Source organism: Cupressus sempervirens, chromosome 5, assembly GCF_028749045.1.
Source record: "Cupressus sempervirens isolate cs-2001-9-10 chromosome 5, ASM2874904v1, whole genome shotgun sequence".
Classification (NCBI taxonomy): Eukaryota; Viridiplantae; Streptophyta; class Pinopsida; order Cupressales; family Cupressaceae; genus Cupressus; species Cupressus sempervirens.
Window position 1 is genome coordinate 455,870,254 of NC_143122.1, and position 21,652 is coordinate 455,891,905.

A 21,652-nucleotide genomic window follows, 5' to 3' on the forward strand; every position below is an offset into this window, starting at 1 on the left:
AATTCATCCATTAAAAATAAAAGATGAACCATTAAGTATGAATTGATTTAGAAAATAAATATATGGACAATTCTAAGAGAAGAGTTTCTTAAGCCACATCATGTTGTTTGAAAGAGACTTCAAGCTAGATTATATTAAAACCATAATAGTAGAAAATGGCAGAATCCAATCACAAACAAGATGCTACAAATGACTCTAAATTTTGGAAGCTAAACATAAAGTTCTATAAATAATCTAAATGTATTTACCCTTAAATATATAAAAAGAAAGAGGCAATAATGAAATGAAATATTCTTATTCATTGGAGATTAAAATGGAAATGTACATACAAATCCAAAAATCCTGATAGATTCATCCATTAAAGCTAAAAATGAACAATTGAGTATCAATTAAATTATAAAAGAAATACACGAACAACTCTAAGAGAAGATAATTGCTTCAACCACAATATTTGAAAGAAACGTCAAGCCAAATTAAATTGAAACCCTTATAGTATAAAATGCAAGGACCTTGCTACTCATGGTGATTAATGTTTTTCCTCAACATTTTTTGTTTCCACCATTAATTTTGAAATTTGTGTGAATAATCTCTTCATACTATCTCTAGATTTATTAACACCTCTTTGATAGATAACACAAAAGAATGAGACAAGGTGCAGAGACAAAGGAGCTTAATAATTAATGCCCATATAAGGGAAACATAGTTTACATTAAACAACTAGCCTTCCACTATAAGTAATGGTAAAATACCAATTTACCTACAATAAAACTAAACAATATTTTTTTAAAAACTTATATGCACTACCAATTTCAAACATTTAGATTGGTATTTTCAGCAAAGGGAAAATAAAAGCTAAAAGAAATCCTCTAGGAATTGAAAATTTATGAAAATTGAATTGTCAGTAATAAAATCCTAGCTAAATAAAACACTTGGCCTTTTTCACAATATTCTGGGTCCTAATGGTTGTTGCTAATCAACTTCAATTTCTTGCCCTTATTGTCAACACTCCATTGTGTCTACACATTGAAAAAAATTCATGTCACACTTGTCACAATTATGAAGAAGAAGATGAAGAAGATAATAGACAATGACAAATAGACAAGGATATATAACATTAGAACCCTAAAGAGATTTCAAAAGAATTAAATGAAATTACTCACTCAATCTTCATTTGCAATTGTTTGAAGTTGCATTGCGAGCAAAGAGTTTTCATCAAAAAAACAATCTTCAAGGCCTCATAATTACAAACATGGTTCTTTTATTAATGGACAACTAAAAGATGCTAGAATTCATAAGGAGCCGAAGAAACAACCAACCTAGACTTGAGAACCAAATAAAGGACACACATGACTTAAATGACAAACATAGTATATTTGTACATAAAGTAATGAAAATTTTATCCAATTTCTCTTTCCGAAATTGATTTTTTCCTTGCATTAATTTGTGAATGCCAATAGGAATTCAAATAATTAGATTTTTTTCTCAATTTCAAGAAAAAATCACAAATTGTATAATATACTTTATAGATGAACAATTCTAAAATCTTATTGATTAATTTAATAGCATTATAGAACATGATGAATGCATATAAGAACTAATTAATAAAGTCTTTCCTAAAATATTATCTTTCAATATATTTTTTCTAAATATTTTAAAAGTAAGTATCCCAATTTAATAAAGAATAATTATAATAAAATAAAAATACCTATCAAAAAATAAAATTGTTTGGATCAAAGAAATATCATTTTCATATTTCCCATTTCATTTTCATTCAATTTATTGTTTTTGAAGAAAAATCTTTCCAGCACAAGTCGTTGCATTTTTTATTTGAAATTGATGCTTAACGAAACAAAAAAACGGCAGGCGGCCGTCCCCTTCCCACGCGATCGCACTACAATTTCAACATTTCGAAGCCACGCCTAAATTGGAAGTAGCTATATTAAAACCCATCTCCATTATTTTCGATCTCTGCAGGTTGGCAAGAAACAACACATTTAAAGGTAAGACATTGGAAGGATTCAGTTCTCTTTCATCTCCCTTGTTTATTACTACAGTAAAATATTTCATGTCAACACAAACGACAAAACATTACACCTGTCACCAGTTTTGGACTTTCGTTGTTGATTCTGGTTGATAGCAGCTGACAAATTTCCTTCAAGAGATGTCTGAAAGACATTACTTGGTGTGTTCTGCAGGGCTAATGATTTGATTAATGGCGGACTGTGAAAAGGAAATTGCTCATTTGGCTCATCAAGGCAGAATATACGATGAAATGCAGCTACTGGTGTTTGAAGAGGACTACATCATAAAGCCCTCGGATGGCCACCCTCTTTCCATAAGTCGATTGGATGGATCCCTAAAAATTATAAGTAAGTAGTGTAACTTCTTTATTGCTGGGATTTGTTAGCTCGGCTGAATTTGGTTAGCAGGTCAAATGTTAAACCAAAATTTGAAATTGAGATGTACCAAGGTCAACTAGGCCAAGTTGGTCTGTTGCGCCTATTTACTTGTTTAATGTTGCAGACAAAAGTAGTTGCTTGAAAGAATTCTCAAAATAAAGAGGACAGGGTGGTGTATTTTTTTAAAGAGGGGATTTTGAAAAAGTTATGGGAAGGACAAAAAGACTTAACATACATTGCGTTTAGATTTGACTTTGTGAGTTTTTCCTTCTGTGTTCTTCTTTTGTTTTCTGCTTTCCAGGAAAAATAATGGAATTTGATCCCAAGCGTCAGATACGAAAATTCACAGTAAATTCGAGAAGCAATGCATAATTATATTTGAAATATTTGGAATCCTCATCAACCTCCCAAGATTTTATGTACCAGATAACGGACGCCAATGTCATTGTATACAAAGAAATGCTTTATCTCAACTAAAGTTAGAAACAGTACATGTTTTCAATTCCCCAAATGTCTTCCTGAGGTTTCATCACTGGGAGGTTTCCATCAATTTGTTTTAAGCTTTACCTAAAATTAAAAGCTGGCTATGTGATCCAGGCACTTGGGATGCTCCAATTTTGGATTGATTAATAAAGTCCCTTGTATGGGTAGCTAGAAGCAAGTAGAAACGATTTTATTTACATTGACTTGTGGCTGCATGTCTAGCTGTGGTTAATTGGTGAGACGCAGAACCTGTCGATATAATGGCCCAGGTTTCAAGTCTGGTGGAATATGTTATCGGGTGGAAGGGTTGACTTCCTGTATTTCACATAATAGCTGCCTTTCTGTGATTCTTGAGTTCGGAAGAGTGAATAAGGTGAATAGAATTATATTACATTCTATTCCCTTATACTTGAAAACATATCTATAAACGGTGGCAATATATAAATTATTTGAAAAGCCTTTGAAGAAAGATCGAGGAAGTAGTTTCGATATGCTGGAAAAGAGATTTTTTATATGAATTTTAAATTTTTTTCTTTGGAGGAACCAACTTTTTTACCGGGCCATTTATGGGAGGTTGGGTTGCTCAATTCTCGGCATCTTCGAAGCCTTTGACTCCAGACCAACTTTGCCTTACATATTAGTTTAAGCCTAACAGTGTGATCCACCTGATCATATCAGAATGCACAAAATACAATCACCTTGGACAATATTCTAAAACCTAAATATGGGAAAATGTCATTTGGTAGGTCATCTCTGCAATCAAACACATTCAAAATCAGCAAAAGGACATTAGCAAATAAGAAACTATTTCTGTCCCTTCATCATGAACCATTTCCACATCGTTCTTTGCAGTTCTGTCTTTAGATCTGTAATGTGGAACTCTCCCCCTAAACAACCATTTCAACTGTTTTTGTCCATTCATCATGAACTATTTCTGGCTTTACAAACTGTTCCAACACATCGATTGCAATTTTTTCTGCTGTACATATATGCGATGCTTTTTGGTGGAACTGAAGGTACACAATTAAGATTGCTGTCCTGACTACCGAGTATTGTTTGTTAACAACTTTGAATGATTTGAATTATAGTCTCTTCAGAGATATCCGATTAAAGTAGAGCAATCTTGAATGATTGAATTTGAATCTGATACATTTTTGGACCTAGCATTATGAGGATGATAGAATTAGTGTTTGCTTTGGGGGCCTTTCTCACATGGTTGCAAAAAAACCCTTAAACATTGCCACTTACAAAACCTGAGATATTGTTTTACTATTGAAAAATGACAATAAGCATTGAAACATACATTCCTAGAAATCAATAATAATTCCATAGTCATAAAAGGAGTTTATTTTGGTCTTTCTATGTATTCTTGATTTTGTAATATTTCCAAGGGGTTTGTGAACGGAAAGGAAGCCTGTACAATAACTCATGAAATCTTATCACCCATTTGATTATGCGTGCCTATAGAATATTTACAGCATAGAAGGATATCGATTCAGTCCACTTTCTAGGCTACCAGTTCTCAGGATTTTTTTAATAATACTGACATTTGGAATGCTTTTTTCTTTCTCTGGTCAATTACTTGATAAAACATGAGCAAATTGTAGTTTTGCAGGATTGGAAACAAACTTACTTGGGGTTTCTTAATACATCAAATTAAGTGTCTCTAACTATAATCTATGATGTTACTGTTTTTTCAGGGGAAGCAGATATTGGCAGCAACCCAACAGAAACAACTCTCATTTATGGTGTAGTTGGTACAATCCGACTACTTGCAGGTACTTTTGGCTGAAATGTGAACTTTTAGATTTTAATGCAATATTTTTTCCTTAATTATATAAAGAGGCAGTTAAATTTGTTTTGAGCTTTTCTTTTGGAAATTGCTATTGTCTATCTCATTTCCTTTTCTCTTTTGTTTGTAAAGCTGTTTTTTTCTCCTTTTGCTTGAGGCAAGAAAATTATGCAAGTATGTTAGGTAAAATGCTCTATAAATTAATAGTGACAGTTTTGACAAGTATGAGATATTTTCCACAGCAAGTCAAATTATGATATCTTTAACCACTATTCATGAAACATGGGTTAATGTGGCTGACTCAAAAAGCACACAGTTGATTCCTGATAGCAATATCACAAGAAGTTGTATTATCAGAAATTCCCTGCATGCTAGATGCCATGGCAATCACAAAATAGTTTGGTGAAGCAAACTTAGAAGATAAACTACTCATAAGAAATGCTAGTGGCAGTGATTGGAGTAAAGCATACCTGTGCCAGAGTATTTAAGTATATAGCGTTGGAAGTTTCAACTAGTTGTTTTGAAATGCCATTCTTTAAAAGCAGATGCTTCCAAGTCTGGGTTACATAAAAGTGGGAGGCAAGAAAGTTGTAAAACACACTTCGAACCATTTTTTAATGGCAAGTGGAAAGTTTTCTGCTACAGTGGAGACTGGAAGTCAAGTCTAAGGTGCATCTGCATGTAAGAAGAGGAGTGTAGATTGCTTCAAAAACCTTGCTTTAAAAGCATAAGTATCATTGTGAAAAATAATGAAGACCCTTTTTGAACACAGTATATGAAATATGAACGAATAAGAAACATATCTGACCATGCAGAATGAGAATAGAAATGCAGTACTTCATTATATGCTTAAATGCCCATGCACCTCAATAGCACCAGACAAGAAGGTTCAAAGAGAGCTACTCATATCTTCATCAGACACAGCCAGATGAAGATTACAAGCGATGACCAAAAGGCAAAAGGTGTGTTGGCTGACAACAATTGAAACTGTATGTAGGTGCGTCTTTAACCAATAAAATATATGTTGTCTGGATTTTACACAAATCATGAGTAATCCAACATCTTTATTTGTTGTCCTTTACCAAGTAACTTCACTATCAGAAAAATGTAGAATATATCTAACTATTAAAAAATGGTCAGACAAAAGTCATTGGCACCCCTGCTGACACTTGAGAAAATTGGAGGTTCTGTGACATTTGAAGTATCTGGAGCTCTCGGGATAGATTCAATTCTAGCAGAATCATGTATGTGGGAAGGCTGTACAAATGTGAAGTTGTTGAAGAAGAGGCTGGTTGTGGAGACTTGGTTATGAAAATATCCAACTTGATATTTTGCACCATATTTCTAAGCGAACTGTGCTTCCCCTTTAAATAGCTTTCTTCCCATGCTTCTTCTTCTTTGGATCTCTTAGCTACCATGTAGACCTTTTCTATCCAAGCTTGCAACTCATTCTTTCCTGCTAGTAGTGCCTCTTCAGTTCTTTGCTTTTCTTCCAGTTGATTCTGAAGATGGACCACTGTCTGCTCCTGCCACTTCACATTTTCAGGACTTGCTAATTTGTATTTTTAAGCTTGCAGAAAATTGCCTTACAATGTTGTAACAGCTCTGTTTTTGTTGTCGATTCTTTCTCTTCAAATTCTCATTCATATACCATTTTTCCATCACTAGTGCTCTTTCAATTATAAAAAGATAAATATCTTTTCCAAACACAAGAAATATGGATCAAATGTCATATTCATTTATTATATCTTTTACAAGTAATTACAAAATAAGGAAACTATAGAGTATATCTAACTAATACATAGTATTTTCCTACGTTGAATATCAATTTGGCTTCTGCAACTGAAAGACATTGTTTTGTATGCTTAACTTTTTTTTTGATTAGTTAATTGTCTGTTTTATTGGGGCCCTCCTATAAAAAGATAAAACTAAATTAGTAAATGCAATAGTACCAGCAATTGAAACAAGCTTTACCACTATTACATACCGCTCTTACAAATAACTCCCCACTACATAGGTCAACCATAAGCACAAATAAAAAAAGCCATTAACTTACTGGAACTAGCTCGTAGATGGCCCTGGATCAGAACTGTATCCCTCCTTAACCATCTTTCACCCAAGTTCGAGCAGTGTTGGTCAGGTGGCTCTTGTGACACTGTGCCAAGAACTAGAAAGAGGATTGAAGAGGATGGAACTTTCTGGACAGTCATCTTGGAGGACAACTGAAGGTTGCCAACATACCAAGCTGAATCCTGGCAATACAATGCCAGGTCTTCATGCCTCTTGGACAGAGAAGAAGAGGGGCTTTTAAGTTCTGTCATCTCTTCTACCTACATTAGATAGGCTACTGCATCTTCCATCCTCTGGAGACGTTCCTTGGAGCTCCCTGGAATGATTAAGATGTCATTACAAGGGAGGATACAATCGTGATAGAATCTAGAATGCCAATAATTGCCAATGAATAGAATATATAAATGTTTCAAATTCATAATTTGCAAAATTGAAAATACGGAAGTCTCCAAATATTACTACTCAATTCAAATTCAAATTAATCTTTAATAGTCTTAATATTCTTCTTCATCAAAAGCATTAAGGTCAACATTTGGTTCAAATATCAATTTTATTTGAACCACAATCATCTGGATTGTCACTCCTATTTCTGTCAAGTACAAAAGCTGCCTTATCTATAGATGATTCAACAAGTTGTGCATTTGTGGATGTAAGTTGCGCAATTGTGAATGTAAATCTGCACACTTAGAGGTTAGATCCCGATTCTTTGTTGAGTGCCTCTCCCATTTGCGTTTTGCATGCCATCTTGATGGATGTGACCTTAATGTTGTTCTTATTGAGTGGTCATGTTAGGACCCATGAGTGGTCTACACCATTGGGGTGATTTGATTTATGTTATATCCGTATAGTGATTTGACTTATGTTATTTGACTTAGAGACTTATGATGTATTTGATGGTTTCGCTGAGGTATGTGCTAGTGTTTATCTAGTTTTGTATGGTATCACAAGTTTATTCCATGAGTAACCTTGATATATGAACATTGATTGCATTGTGATGCATTTGACTACTGCACCTGATTCTAGTTCCTATAGTAGTGTTGACTTATATGTTAAATTATGCTGTTGCTAGCATTCTAATCATATTGTATGATGATGCCTTATGATGTTATCTGGTGTAATTTGAATTTGAGATTATGGATATGGTTTGAGGATGATTTATGGGATTTTTATGATATATTGTACCATGCATGTTGTCGAGTATTTCAATTATACTTCCCTTGGCACTTCCTTGGAATAATTGGGAAATGGTTATTTGTTTTCGGGTTTGTTTTATGGGTTATGTATTTAGAGGATGTTCATTTGGATTCATGATTACTGTGCCTTTATGTTGTGGATATCTATCTTTTACTTTCAGGGGATAAATGCTCAGATAACTGTAATGATTTTTAAATGTTTTAATTTTATTGCAATATCATATGATTATATGTTTTGCACCGCTGCTATGCTTGTTGCTTGTTGGTGCTAGTACAAAGTGGGAACAGAGCTGTAGTCGCTTGTGTGATCTACATAGGGCCGCATTCTCCTTCAACGTGATTGTGTCTGTTTGCACTTTGATTTTATATATTGAGCATCTGCACTTGATGTTTGCTTATTTACTGAACATGTACATGGTACATTCACAAAGATCATAGGATCAGAGTGTGTACCTATATCCCCAACAGTGACACTAGTAGATAGTGACCTTGACCTTTCATGCTGAGCCAATGTCATCCCTCTATGGGGGACGTTTCTGTAATATTGTTATTATTATTAACCCTCTGATTGTTTTGGTAAATCTGGATTCATAATGCATAATGTGATTAGAGTAGTGAGAGTGTCTGTCCATTTAAGGTTCCTTGTTGTGGAAAAATATTAATTAAAATACTGATTTAATTGAATGATGGTGGATTTTATTCATTTATTTAATTTATCGACTAATTTGTCATAGTTGAACTTCAAATATCTGGAATTGTTCTATTTAATGTCAATTTGGAAAAAAGGCCAATTAGTCTGTTAAGTGGTTGATATTCTAATTTATAAGTCACTTTTAATTTAAGTGCTTATTTTAGGCAAAAAGTAAGTTTTTACACAACTTATTGTTGAATTGTCAAATTGAAGAATTGGCTACAAAACCCTCTTTGGAGAATTTCTTGTTTTGTTCATTGTGGGAGATTGTCTTGTCAAATCGTCACGAGGATAGGCTCATTGAATTTGTAATGGGATTCTCCATCTTCCTCGAGGTTTTCATCATCTTCAGAAATCTCTCCATATGTTTCTTATATTTCTCCTTTTCAAGATTCTGGAGTGAGGTAGATCTCTATCATTTCTTTTGTTTTGATCTGTTTTAATTAGTTCTCTCAATTGCTAAACGGTTGGAGGTTGAGAGCTAGTGTTCTCCTCTGTTTTTGTACAATTCTATAACCCGGTTGCATGGGTATGAGTAATTATGTAATTTATGTATTGAAAATGGAAGTTTTGACCTAGTTATGCTGCCGAATTTTGTGTGTTCCTAGAGCTTAAATTTTATTTAATTTTTGTTAGTTTGGGTATATTTTGGAAGCGATTTTCGCTTTTATCAAATTTTTGGGATGTTTGAATTTTGGGCTTGCCTCGGTTTGCGTGCCATCTAGTAATTCTTTGTTGCCTTATAGGTTTGATTTGAATTATGTAGTTAGTAGCCTTTTCTACATAGAGTAGGATTGTGGAATTAGAATGGTTAGAGGATATTCTGTGTGATTTTCCATCTCAATCCTAAAGTGTGTTTTTAATTGTAACATGTGGATTTTGTCCTCTGCCAATTTTTACCAGAATTTGCATATTGGTCCCTTTTCGAGCATTATATGCCATCCTCATATGCTATGAGATGATTTATGGATATCATGGGAATTCGTGCTCTTGGCAAATTGGGTAGCTGAGCTAAAAGTTATTTAATTCCTTATGACTTCCACTCGATTGCTTTCCCAAGTGCGTTTATGCTTTTTTTGCTATGTTGCTTTTCTCGAATTCTACTCTTTGCTACTGTGATTTCATTTGGTTTATGTGAGGTTGGTTGTGCCAATCCACATGCATGTGCGTGTGCTTATGGTGGGATCTTGCAAGACTTGAACTCTTGAATATAGGCCAATAAAGTATTTGTTCATTTGGGGGTTGGGATGGGAACTTGCATTTCCTTATGACACTTGTTGCATGATGAGAAAGGATATGTATGGTACCAGGGAGGAGTGGCCTCTCACATGGTACCCTGATCCAGACGTGGCTAACAAGGTAACATGAGGAGGTTCTAACAAGTGATAACCAAATCAAACACCTGGGGTAATAAAACTTAACATAAGATATGTGGTCTACTCACCTAGACAGTAGTTGCGCATCCTAAGAGAGTTAGTGCGAGGGTGGTGTGATTGGACGGTAGCCAAATTTCTGTGGAAGATGGTGCAAGGGCACAATATGTGGCCTCTTGAGGGAGTTGATATACCATACCATATATCTTGGGCTAGTACGAACCAAGCGATTGCATTGCACTAGAGTGTCTACATAGTTATCCTTTAGAATGTTTTGACTAGTGACCTGATGTACTGCATTACATTTATGATTATATGACACTTGTCATACACTGTTGGTGTGTATGTAAGCCTTTGGGTGTCTATATCTTTGTGACTGTGGTTGGGTTATTATCTCCTTGAGTATTACAGGTGGGCCTATGGGTTCGACGTGTTTGGGAGGCGTTGCTACCTATACCATTGCTGGGGATTGGAGAACAAGGACACCTATCTTCTAGTTGTAGGATATTCTCTCTTTTTTTGTTCTCTTGATTATTGTATTTGTACTGGCACTTATATTCTCGGTGCAGATTCCATATTGTATTGCATAGAATGTGTATTAATGATGATAGAATATTTAGATGATTCAATTAATGTATTTATTGTATTGAGGCTATTGAGTACTTACCTCCTAGATTTGCTAGTATTCGGTACTCCTCGGTGTCGAGGTTTTATATCGCTATTGGTGTTTTACTTGTTTCCCTCGACTAAAAAGTTTGTTCATCGTACAATGACTGTTTCATCCTTTCACTATCAAAATTTCATCGTATGATACAAGCATCGTATTGTTCAAGAAATTGGGTTTGCTTAGCAAAATTGCATTTCATCATTTGGGAGTTTCCTATGAAGAATTTCATCGTATAGCCTTGTGTAGTATTTCATCATTTTTTGGAAAGTGAGCATTTTCAGGCACATTCTGAAAATGCGAGTTGGTGATTGAGTACCCATTTGGGAGACTTATCTACCTAGTTAGGATGAGATCGACTAACAATCGCCTTCTAGTAGTTAGAAGCTATTTTATGTTTCCTATACGTTTTTGATTGGATATGAACTTGTATGGTTAATCACCTAGGACTTTGTACCTTGGGCAATATAATGAACATTGAATTGAATGCTAATGTAGAAATTGGAATGAATCTTGCATGTTAATCACCTAAGTGGAAAATTGAATGTATGAATGAATTTTGGGCTTGGGAATCTTTGGATAGTTGGTTTAGTCTTCTGCTTGTGATGGGGTAGTGCATGTTGTATGAATGTGTTATATCTTTATTTAACAAAAAAAATTATGTTGGCTTATGTTTATCCTTGTGTCCAACGATTCTTGGGTGGGGCATTGCGTTTGTCACTGTCACGCCCTTGCGAATCTAATTGAATCACATACTTATAAATAATTGCTGCCTTTAATACATATCACAGTTCAGAAATTGATAGAACCATAGAGGCCAACCATTTTGTAATTGGCCAATATAAAGGATTGATTTCTGTTAAAGCAACCATCCATTACAAAGGGGGGCATTTCATTAGCATATATGTAAGAAAGGTTTAAACTTTTAAAATTATGATTGGTGACTATCCCAGTTCAACACTTTGGAATTAATGCCACTAGTTTGTTTGACTTCCTTTGCACTATGAAGATTGCAATGCTGTGCAACTCTCTTTAGACAAGCTATATAAATGAATGAAATTAGTTTATTAACTAATGCTAGCTGACCACCATGAATGAAAGCAAAAGGCACATATAAATATATTAATTCCATTGCCCAAGTAAATGGAAAGTAAGGTATTAATGAGTAATTAATTTTGAGTGGTTATATCTCTTGCGAGGGTAATGAATTTTAACGTAATGTCATGACTCTTCCATCATGAAGATATAAATAGGAGAGAGACATATTTTGAGGGCATCCAATAAAGGGCTTGTTGTGAGGTTTTCACCATTGCCCGAGTACAAGTGGGGATTCCCTCCTTTTGCTTGACATTGAGGCACTTATCCTAGGTAGTTTTAGTCTAGTGTAAATTTTTAAGTTTTCGAGTCTAAGCGATGAGTTAGAGAAACTTTGGCTCGCTAGGGAGTCTAGTTAGTGAGGGATATGAGTGAGAGTTGGACCAAGCTAGTTAAGGATGTGGAATTAAAGTCAAGAGATTTGTGATGGAACAAATTAGCCAAAGCATAAAAAGAGCAAGTGAAGATGCAAAGCAAGAAGATATGATGTTTTAACTTGGAAAAGAACACTAATGAAAGGGTGCTAATTCTTGAAATGTGGTTGAGTTTGGTTTTTTTAATATCTCCCCAATTCTTGAATCTCCATTATAACTCCTAGAGATTTTAAACCATTGCCACATATCCTGACAATATAGACATAAAATATGACCTAAAATATAAGAACTTATAATTAAATGTTATATTTTATGTATCATGCCCTTCTACTTGACCCTCCCATTTTACCCCTTACCAAAGACTACCTTGTACTTGACAATTGTGTAATCCACACTTGCCTTGTACAAGGTTATACTTGTGTAATGTCTCCTTTTCTAGCACAAGTTGTATGAGTTTGTCATTAGCCTATTTTCCCTTGGCCTTTTAGGACAACCAGGACATGAAAGAGACTTAGAGGCCATTTGGCTTAGGCATTTTCAGTTGTAGTTCACTCTGAGGTGATCTGAGGTAGTTTTGGGCACACTTACTATTTATAGTAAGTCATTATGGGCATAAGTGGACATCCATTGATAGAGGTGTTGATGATAAATTGTGGGGTAGATCTCTCTATGACCTACTCAAAATTCCCTTTTGGAGAACATGCAAATACACAAAACAATGAATACCCAGCATAACATTCCAAAAGCCCTTCTGTAACACTCTTTGTTGCATACTATAACATTTCAAAATAACTACAAACAATCCTTTTTGTATCATTCTACAGAAGCTAAGGTGTATACTGAATTTTTTCCCCAAATAGCCAATAACCATTCATCAAATTTTTTTCAAGAAGGTAGAGTATCATGATCAAGACAAGCAAAGTGTTTAGGGGGAAAAGGGAGACACTTTAATAAGATTGAGACCTCCACTTTATGCCACTAAGCCATTTAAATATGTATGTGAGAAAAAGGAGGGGATAAAGGGAAAGAGATAATTCCAAATAGTATTCCTCTTTATAACCCAAATTAAATTAGCTAGGACCTGTTGGCTATTTTTGCCCCCATTTAGCCCATCATAGATAACTAATCTAAGAAAACTTCAATGGGCTGGATTCTTCACTAGTGGGATAACACGACGTGCATGGTTAACATTTCGTGCTGGCTCGATATGTTCTTTGGCCGAGTGGCTTGGTTTGTTCTTTGACCAAGTGACTCAGTGTTGGCGGATGTTTAACTGAGTGCGTGTTAATCCATTGCGCTATTTTGCAGGTCATTTTTGGCAGCTTGCAAAATAGCAAAATTTTTTGCGGGTTCTTCCAATGTTCATTGGGAAATGTGCCAACAATTAGATCTTAAAGTTTCGTCATCAACAGTTGTGTTTTAATCAATCATTGGGAGATTTTTGCAGCATCTGGGCCGTCCATTTCAAATGGAAAGATCTACATCGACAGTCCACCACTTTTTGGGGAAGATGAGATCTTTTCCATGCGGGTCAATTGTACAGATGTACGCGGGTGGGTTAACATTGTGTGTTATCCCTTCCCGCATTTTTTGACAGTGGTGCAATTTGATCTCTTGCGTCCAACACACTTCTTCAAGGCCAGTTCTTTAATGTTGGGTGGCTTTTTGGGCCTTCTTTCATGGCGCCAATGTATCTCCATGCCTCTTTATTGCTTGTATGGATCAAATCATTTGGATTTATCCTTCCATTTTGCTAGATACATTCTTTTGGCTCTTTCCTGTCACTTCATTGAGCAAGTTGTATTTTATGATTAGATTTCTTTCTGATTTTTATTTATTGCTCCTTTGTAATGTAATTACACCATAGTTGGGGTTTGAACTTCAAGTTTCATTTGAGTTATGCTTGAACCCTTTAAAAAGAAAAGCTGTAAATATTTTCGAGGTTCTTCTTTGTTTGCATTTTGCAACAGCAGTATGCTTTGCAACTGTAATCCTTTTGCCTTCCATTAATGAAATTTCTTGTTTTCTTACCTATTCTTGCTATTTTTCTATCTAGTGCATGCTTTTGTGTCTTGTAGTGAATGTTTCCATTGTATTTTCCTAATTTATGTGTTGTGTTTAATTTGCTGGCATTTGCTGTATAAGTGAAAATCCATATCCTTTCAACATTTAATTGGTTCAAACCTGCATGTGATTTTTGGGAAGATAGATTAGAGTTGAGAATAGCGTATTTGAATATTTCATTGATGTGTAGTGTATTCATAGGCAAAGTTAGTAACCGAGTTTCAATCTAGTACATCAACCCCCTTTCATTTCAGCAATTTACTTTTATGCAATCCTTCTCCCTTTTCCCTTAAAGCAGTAGTTTAGAATTTTAGATGCATCCTGAATGTAAGGAAGTCGACCTTCTCCAGAGATTCAACCTCAGAGGTCAAGTCCCACACTTGGAGGTTGTTTCCATGTTACACGAGGTCGCTTGAGGGTCATGCCTCAAGCAAAGGTGTAGACCTTTGTGTCAATAGATTTTGACATGCTTGGTGGAACAAGCATTCAAATATTCAAAATTAGTTTTTAGAACCTCCACAAGTCATACCACAATTTTTGGCACGCCTGGTGGGATACATACAGATTCAACTATGTAAGTCCATTGGTAGCCATTTCAATCCTTTTTCATTGAGAACTTGGGTGTTTTCTCAGTAACATCAGCCTTTGGAGGTATTTCATCAAACACTATGGTGACCCTAAGTGCAAATCTTTTGGTTTCAAGCAGAAACAGTGCTGGTATGTAAAGATCATGCTTGATCTTTTGTGATTTTCAAGTTTTCTATGAATTGACAGCTTTTATGAAGTTCTAACCATGGACCCATTTTGTAGAAATAATTACTATTACCCCCTATATCATGATAATTGTAATGTCCCCGTTTTGGAAGTAATTAATTTAATTAATTAAGTTGTCCAAAATAATGAATATTTTATGAGGATGACTAATTAATTATTTTAATTAAATAAATAAGTAGTATTAAGTTAATTATTTATAAAGTTATCAAATAAATATATATTAAAACGTAGCTTTATATTTAATTAATTTAATAAAGTGACTTAAATAAAATAATATATCATAAAGTCACTTAATAAAAATAAAATAATTTCTGGAAGCTTCTAGATTTTGGGCCAACCTCTTGAGGAAAAAGTATAAATAGACATCATAGGCCTCATTCTCATCATTCAGGAATTGATGATTATTTGATGTGATTATTTGGTGGAGAAGCCAGCTAGGGTTTCAGCCATTGGAGGATCTTTGGGGACAAAAATCCTCATTGGTTACGCAATTTTGAGGCTGTGAGATACCAGCTGAATTATTGCGGATTGTGGGCTTTACTTCAGAAGTCCAATCTTGTGCTTCACAGTAGAGATTATTTGAGTACAATAATTGATGTATTATTGTACTTGCAACAGCTGATATTGTTGCATTTGATGGAAAAGTTACTTCAGCAGCTGATATATTGTTGAGATTGATTATGTTATTGAGCAGGATCATTACAGACCTTCATAATCTGTTGTCATGGAGGTTGATCAGCCTATGTGAGTCTCATGTTTTTGCTCATACCTTTCGATTGAAGAGGCCAATCACCCTGGGTATTGTTGCATTCAATTCCTATTGTCGAGACAATCGTTTTAGGGGCGAATTGGAAGGCGTTTGGTGCTGCAATTAATTATCTAAACTTTTGCCAGGCAAGAACAAGGGTAGCAGCTTGAGTATTTCGATTTGAGCTTGGAAGGTGCCTATCACATTGAATTTTTATTGTTTCTTCATCAACAACATTGGGCATCATCATTACCAAGTTCTTCTTGCATTCACTAAGTAGTTTGCATTGTCATCATAGGCATTTTAATTGCTGCTATAAGTGAATACTTAGAAAATCAAATTTGGCACTATTGTCAAACAATTGTAAGCCAAGAGTCTTGACCAATTCATAGCATCATTGTAGTAGACATTTTATTGCAAAGAAGGAGATATAAGTTGTTGGTCAACTACTATTGTAATTGAATATGTTATTGCCATTCATGATCAACTTATTAGTTTGCATGCCAATTGTTTGTCAAAATGTCAATTGGCTGTAGGTTCTCTTTTTTGGCATAAATAATGTTATAATTGTGCATACCAAATGTTTGCTAAAATACCACTTGGTTGTAAGTGTATAAATGTCATCTTAGGTTGCATCCAAAGTGTTTGTTATAATTAATAGTTGCTGTAGCTGCATATTGCAAGTAGTTTCAGTCACATATATGCATTGAATATTGTCAAATAAGTTGCCTATTCATGTTAGGTCATTTTTTAGTCAATTTAGAGTCATTTGTAAACATTCTCATTGATACTAATTGAAGAAAAGAGTCATTAAAGCAAACTGAAATGTTATATCAGTCATATGACCCTTGTATGTGAAGTGTTTGACGAAATTCTTTGAGCCTTCAATCATCATTTTAAGGTCAGATTTGAACAGGGTATTACAGTGGTATCAGAGCTCTGATCTTGCCATCCTGTAGGAATTGATTTCATTATTTGTATGAGATTATTATCAGAGTGATCAATATTTCTATTTCCTAGCCATGGATAGATACAGGAGGTCGAGTTCGAGAAGTCGGCACAGTAGTAGAGGGAAGAGAACAGAGTTGGATGCTTTGGTGGAAAGTGTCGAGAAATTAAGATTGCATCAGCAGTGACTTGCAGAGAGACTGTCGGATCCGGCTACAGTTGACAGGGCAGTGAGATATTTTACTTCTGCTTTTAGTAGGCCGACATCGGGTTCGCAAGGGAGAAGACTTGAGTTTTCTCCGTCTGCTGATTGTGATGCTGATGTACCATTGTCTAGTTCAACATCTGCTATTACCATCCGTAGTGCTGATGATAGTTTTGTTGCACCAGACTCAGTGGATGTTTCTGTGCCACTGGAGGACAGTAGTGTCGAGCATCACCGGGTTGAGGCTCCCAGAGCAGTTACTGTGGGTTCTACAGAGGGAGTTGATGCTGTAGTCATCTCTGATCATTCAGATTCTTCTTCGGAGGGAATTGTCATTGGGGATGTTTATGTCAGCTTTAGTAGCGTGGCTCTAGTTCAGGAGGCAGTGGCTTCCTCAGATAGGCCTGAAGCTTCTAGAGAGTCTCCCAGTGGTGTACTTGGTGATTAGAGTATTACAGAGGGGACACTTGAGTTCAGTTTGGGCTCCAACATTTTTGGTGTACAGGTTGACGATGAGTCATGTGTATAGCGATTCGTGTCTGCAGTTGAGATTCTTATAGGTGATGTTAGAGTTGTTAGTATGGACACATTTGAGGACACTTTCGAGGATGTTGTGATTTGCATTGGTGACGATGCCCCCTGTATGATATTGAGTGATGACTGCGAGGAGAGTTTGAGCTCTGACAGTTTTGATATTTATGATAGTAGTCGCAGTATGGGTTCGGTATAGGAGACATTGTTATATTCCTGTGCTGAGGATGTGAGCATGGAGATTTCTAGTGATGACACTTAGGATGGGAGTGTTATAGATGTTTTGTCTGATGATACTCCATGCTACAGTAGAGCCTATCCACAGGTCGATGTCGACTTGTGTATGTGGTCAGAGTCGGTAGAGGAGATGTAGTTAGAGGATATATACATTAGCATTCCAGATTCATCCGTTGCTGTGAGTGAGGATGATGAGTGCTGTAGTGTATTTGGATTTTTATTTTTGACTTTGGGCATAGATTTAGCGTCGACAGTTGGTGGAGATGGGTTTCTTAATTTAGTGCTGCCAGGACCCATAGATGAGGATGAGGTAGAGTTTAAGTGGCAAGGGTTTGTTTCAGCCAAGGCTACCTTGTCAGTTGAGGGAGTTACTTTGTCAGTGACCCTTGATGATATTTGTCAGGATTTGGACTCTAGTTAGTTACAGAGGACAAGGGAGCTGGAGATTGTGATGATGAGATAGTTTCAACAGCAGCTTCTTTGGAGTTAGATGAGGATGAGTCCAATGCTTGTGTTCAGAGTGTGGAGGTGTACTTAGATGTAAGTACATTGGGCGTTGGTGATCTTGAGGGGAGTTCGTTTGATTCAACTTTCTCTCATAGTGTGGACAGCATATTCGAGACGATTCATAGGAGGCCCGTAATGCAGAGTCATTATGTGACCGGCCAGTTGAGAGTTGGCGAGAGAGATATCACTATTGCTCTTGAGCATTTTGATACCGCTCGTCAGTTGTTGGCCGTTACTGGTTGGGGTGCTTCTATGACAGAGTAGTCCAGCAGTGGTTACCTTTCTTTGGCTGAGGTTCATGCCTTGCGTGAAGCTGTCAGAGTTTTGAGATAGGATTACTTACAGTTGGTAGCCGACTGTGATCACCTGGTTGAGTGGGGGAGTACATCCTATGAGGCACTCTTGGATCGTGAGGAGGTGAGTGAGCTTGCCCAAGAGCTCACAGCGACTACTGAGGCTTTGGAGGACACACAGCGAGATCTACAAGAGTCGCAGTTTTAGTTAGAGGAGGTGACCATGGAGTTAGAGCATTTGCAGTCTACACGAGCCCCAAACCCAGTTCATTTGTATATTGAGATGGTTGGTGGTGAGTACGCTCCTGCAATTGTTACTGAGGAACATGTTGTTGGGGCTGGCACACATGTTCAGGATTTGGGAGTACTTGGTCCTGATGAGTTTGGGATACCAGTGGAGTCGAGTCTCCAAATTGATTCTTCTCACACAGATGACAGTGTGGTACAGTTGGCCGTGCCATCTTTACAGAGGGATTAGTTGTGGTGTGCGTGGGAGTATGTTGATGCTTCCTTGTATAATTTTTACTACATTGAATCTTTCATGGAGTATTTGCCGGATAGTGCAAGGTGTTCGTTTGGACTCGCATAAAGTGTCAGAAGGTGTTCTCATCCAAGGTACTAGTGCTATCCGTAGATTGGTTGGGGAGATTATAGTGATCCTTTCTACTATGCTACATCATAGGGATTTTGAGGTGGGGTTTGTTGAGCGGATTGCACAAGGTCTTATCCAGCCTACAGCCACTCGGAGTCAGAGATTGGAGCCATTTGTTGATTCCCAGTTCAGTGATGGTGAGCCAGTAACAGAGTTTGGGAGTTCCTATTGGCATTATACGGTGGGTTATGCTCATCATTTTTCGACCTAGAGATAGAAGATTTGATTTCACGCAGGTGTAGATCGGCTCCAGTTTCTTACCATCCATTATGGGATGGATTGGCACCATTTTTTGCAGATGGAATTGGCAGTTGCAAGTTACACAGCCTGCAGTATCGACACACCCAGGACAGTTTTTCAGAGATTGGATTTGGTGGCAGTGACTCAGGTACCTATGGCTGTTGTCATATCCATAGTGCAGTTAGACATGGATTTGAGTTTTGACAAAGTCGATGTTTCAGTTAGCTTGAGTTCCGTAGAGTGGTTTCTTCTATCGGCATCTACAGTTGGTCTTCAGATGATTTTGTCAGTGATTTCAGTTGTTTGGGTGTTGAGTGCAGTTTCTCAGTTGCTGATTTTTTGTTAGTTGATGCTGATGTTTTCTTCACAGGAGCTGTTTGGTGATGATTGAGACATTACACAGGTCTTCACTTGGGATCCGGGTGGAGGAGAATGGTACTTGTTGCTGAGATTGCTTGGGGACAAGCAATTTCAGGAGGGGCAAACTGTAATGTCCCCGTTTTGGAAGTAATTTGATTTAATTAATTTAATTAATTAAGTTGTCCAAAATAATGAATATTTTATGAGGATGACTAATTAATTATTTTAATTAAATAAATAAATGGTATTAAGTTAATTATTTATAAAGTTATCAAATAAATAAATATTAAAAAGTGACTTTATATTTAATTAATTTAATAAAGTGACTTAAATAAAATAATATATCATAAAGTCACTTAATAAAAATAAAATAATTTTTGGAAGCTTCTAGATTTTGGGCCGACCTCTTGGGGAAAAAGTATAAATAGACATCATGGGCCTCATTCTCATCATCTAAGAATTGATGATTGTTTGATGTGATTATTTGGTGGAGAAGCCAGCTAGGGTTTCAACCATTGGAGGATCTTTGGGGACGAAAAGCCTCATTGGTTATGCAATTTTGAGGCTGTGAGATACCAGCTGAATTATTGCTGATTGTGGGCTTTACTTCAGAAGTCCAATCTTGTGCTTCACAGTGGATATTATTTGAGTACAATAGTTGATGTATTATTGTACTTGCAACAACTGATGTATTGTTGCATTTGATGGAGAAGTTACTTCAGCAGTTGACGTATTGTTGAGATTGATTATGTTATTGAGCAGGGTCATTACAGACCTTCATAATCTGCTGTCATGGAGGTTGATCAGCCTATGTGAACTCATGTTTTTGCTCATACTTTTCGATTGAGGAGGCCAATCATTCTGGGTATTGTTGCATTCAATTCCTATCGTCGAGACAATAGTTTTAAGGGCAAATTGGAAGGCGTTTGGTGCTACAATTAATTATCTAAACTTTTGCCAGACAAGAACAGGGGCAGCAGCTTGAGTATTTCTATTTAAGCTTGGAAGGTGCGTATCACATTGGATTTTTATTGTTTCTTCATCAACAACATTGGGCGTCATCATTACCAAGTTTTTCTTGCATTCACTAAGTAGTTTGCATTGTCATCGTAGGCATTTTAATTACTGTTATAAGTGAATACTCAGAAAATCAAATTTGGCACTATTGTTAAACAATTGTAAGCCAAGAGTCTTGACCAATTCATAGCATCATTGTAGTAGACATTTTATTGCAAAGAAGGAGATATAAGTTGTTGGTCAACTACTATTGTAATTGAATATGTTATTGCCATTCGTGATCAACTTATTAGTTTGCATGCCAATTGTTTGTCAAAATGTCAATTGGTTGTAGGTTCTCTTTTTTGGCATAAATAATGTTATAATTATGCATATCAAATGTTTGCTAAAATACCACTTGGCTGTAAGTGCATAAATGTCATCTTAGGTTGCATCCAAAGTGTTTGTCATAATTAATAGTTGCTGTAGCTGCATATTTCAAGTAGTTTCAGTCACATATATGCATTGAATATTGTCAAAATAAGTTGCATATTTATGTTAGGTAATTGTTTAGTCAATTTAGAGTCATTTGTAAACGTTCTCATTGATGCTAATTGAAGAAAAGAGTCATTAAAGCAAACTGAAATGTTATATCAGTCATATGACCCTTGTATGTGAAATGTTTGACGAAATTCTTTGAGCCTTCAATCAGCATTTTAAGGTCAGATTTAAGTAGGCTCATTACAATAATTATATTCCTTAGCCTTCATATTATCAATTTCAATCTCAGCCTCAAGCTGGTTATAGCCAGTATGCTCAAAATCTTTACTACCCTCCTACTATTGCTTCACCAGTCCCAACATCCCCATATAAAAGGATTGCAGATATCATGTTGGAATTCCAAAGGCAGATTGACTGGCAGTTCCATGAATGGGGTCGGAAAATGGACATGTGGTGACATGA

General features: G+C 36.0%; 1 protein-coding gene across 2 annotated transcripts in view; it reads left to right on the forward strand.

The window, feature by feature from the left end:
* Positions 1 to 1,778: 1,778 nt before the first annotated feature.
* Positions 1,779 to 21,652, forward strand: part of LOC149556744 (phosphoinositide phosphatase SAC8-like) — a 113,881-nt gene continuing 94,007 nt past the window's right edge. The window contains exons 1-3 of one of the 2 annotated variants that reach the window (XM_089831261.1): positions 1,779 to 2,000; positions 2,196 to 2,369; positions 4,583 to 4,660. In XM_089831261.1, coding sequence (XP_089687387.1) covers positions 2,213 to 2,369; positions 4,583 to 4,660 — 235 coding nt within the window. In that variant the 5' untranslated portion in view covers positions 1,779 to 2,000; positions 2,196 to 2,212. The remainder of the gene's footprint in view (positions 2,001 to 2,195; positions 2,370 to 4,582; positions 4,661 to 21,652) is intronic. The other variant, XM_089831260.1, reaches the window with a different exon arrangement.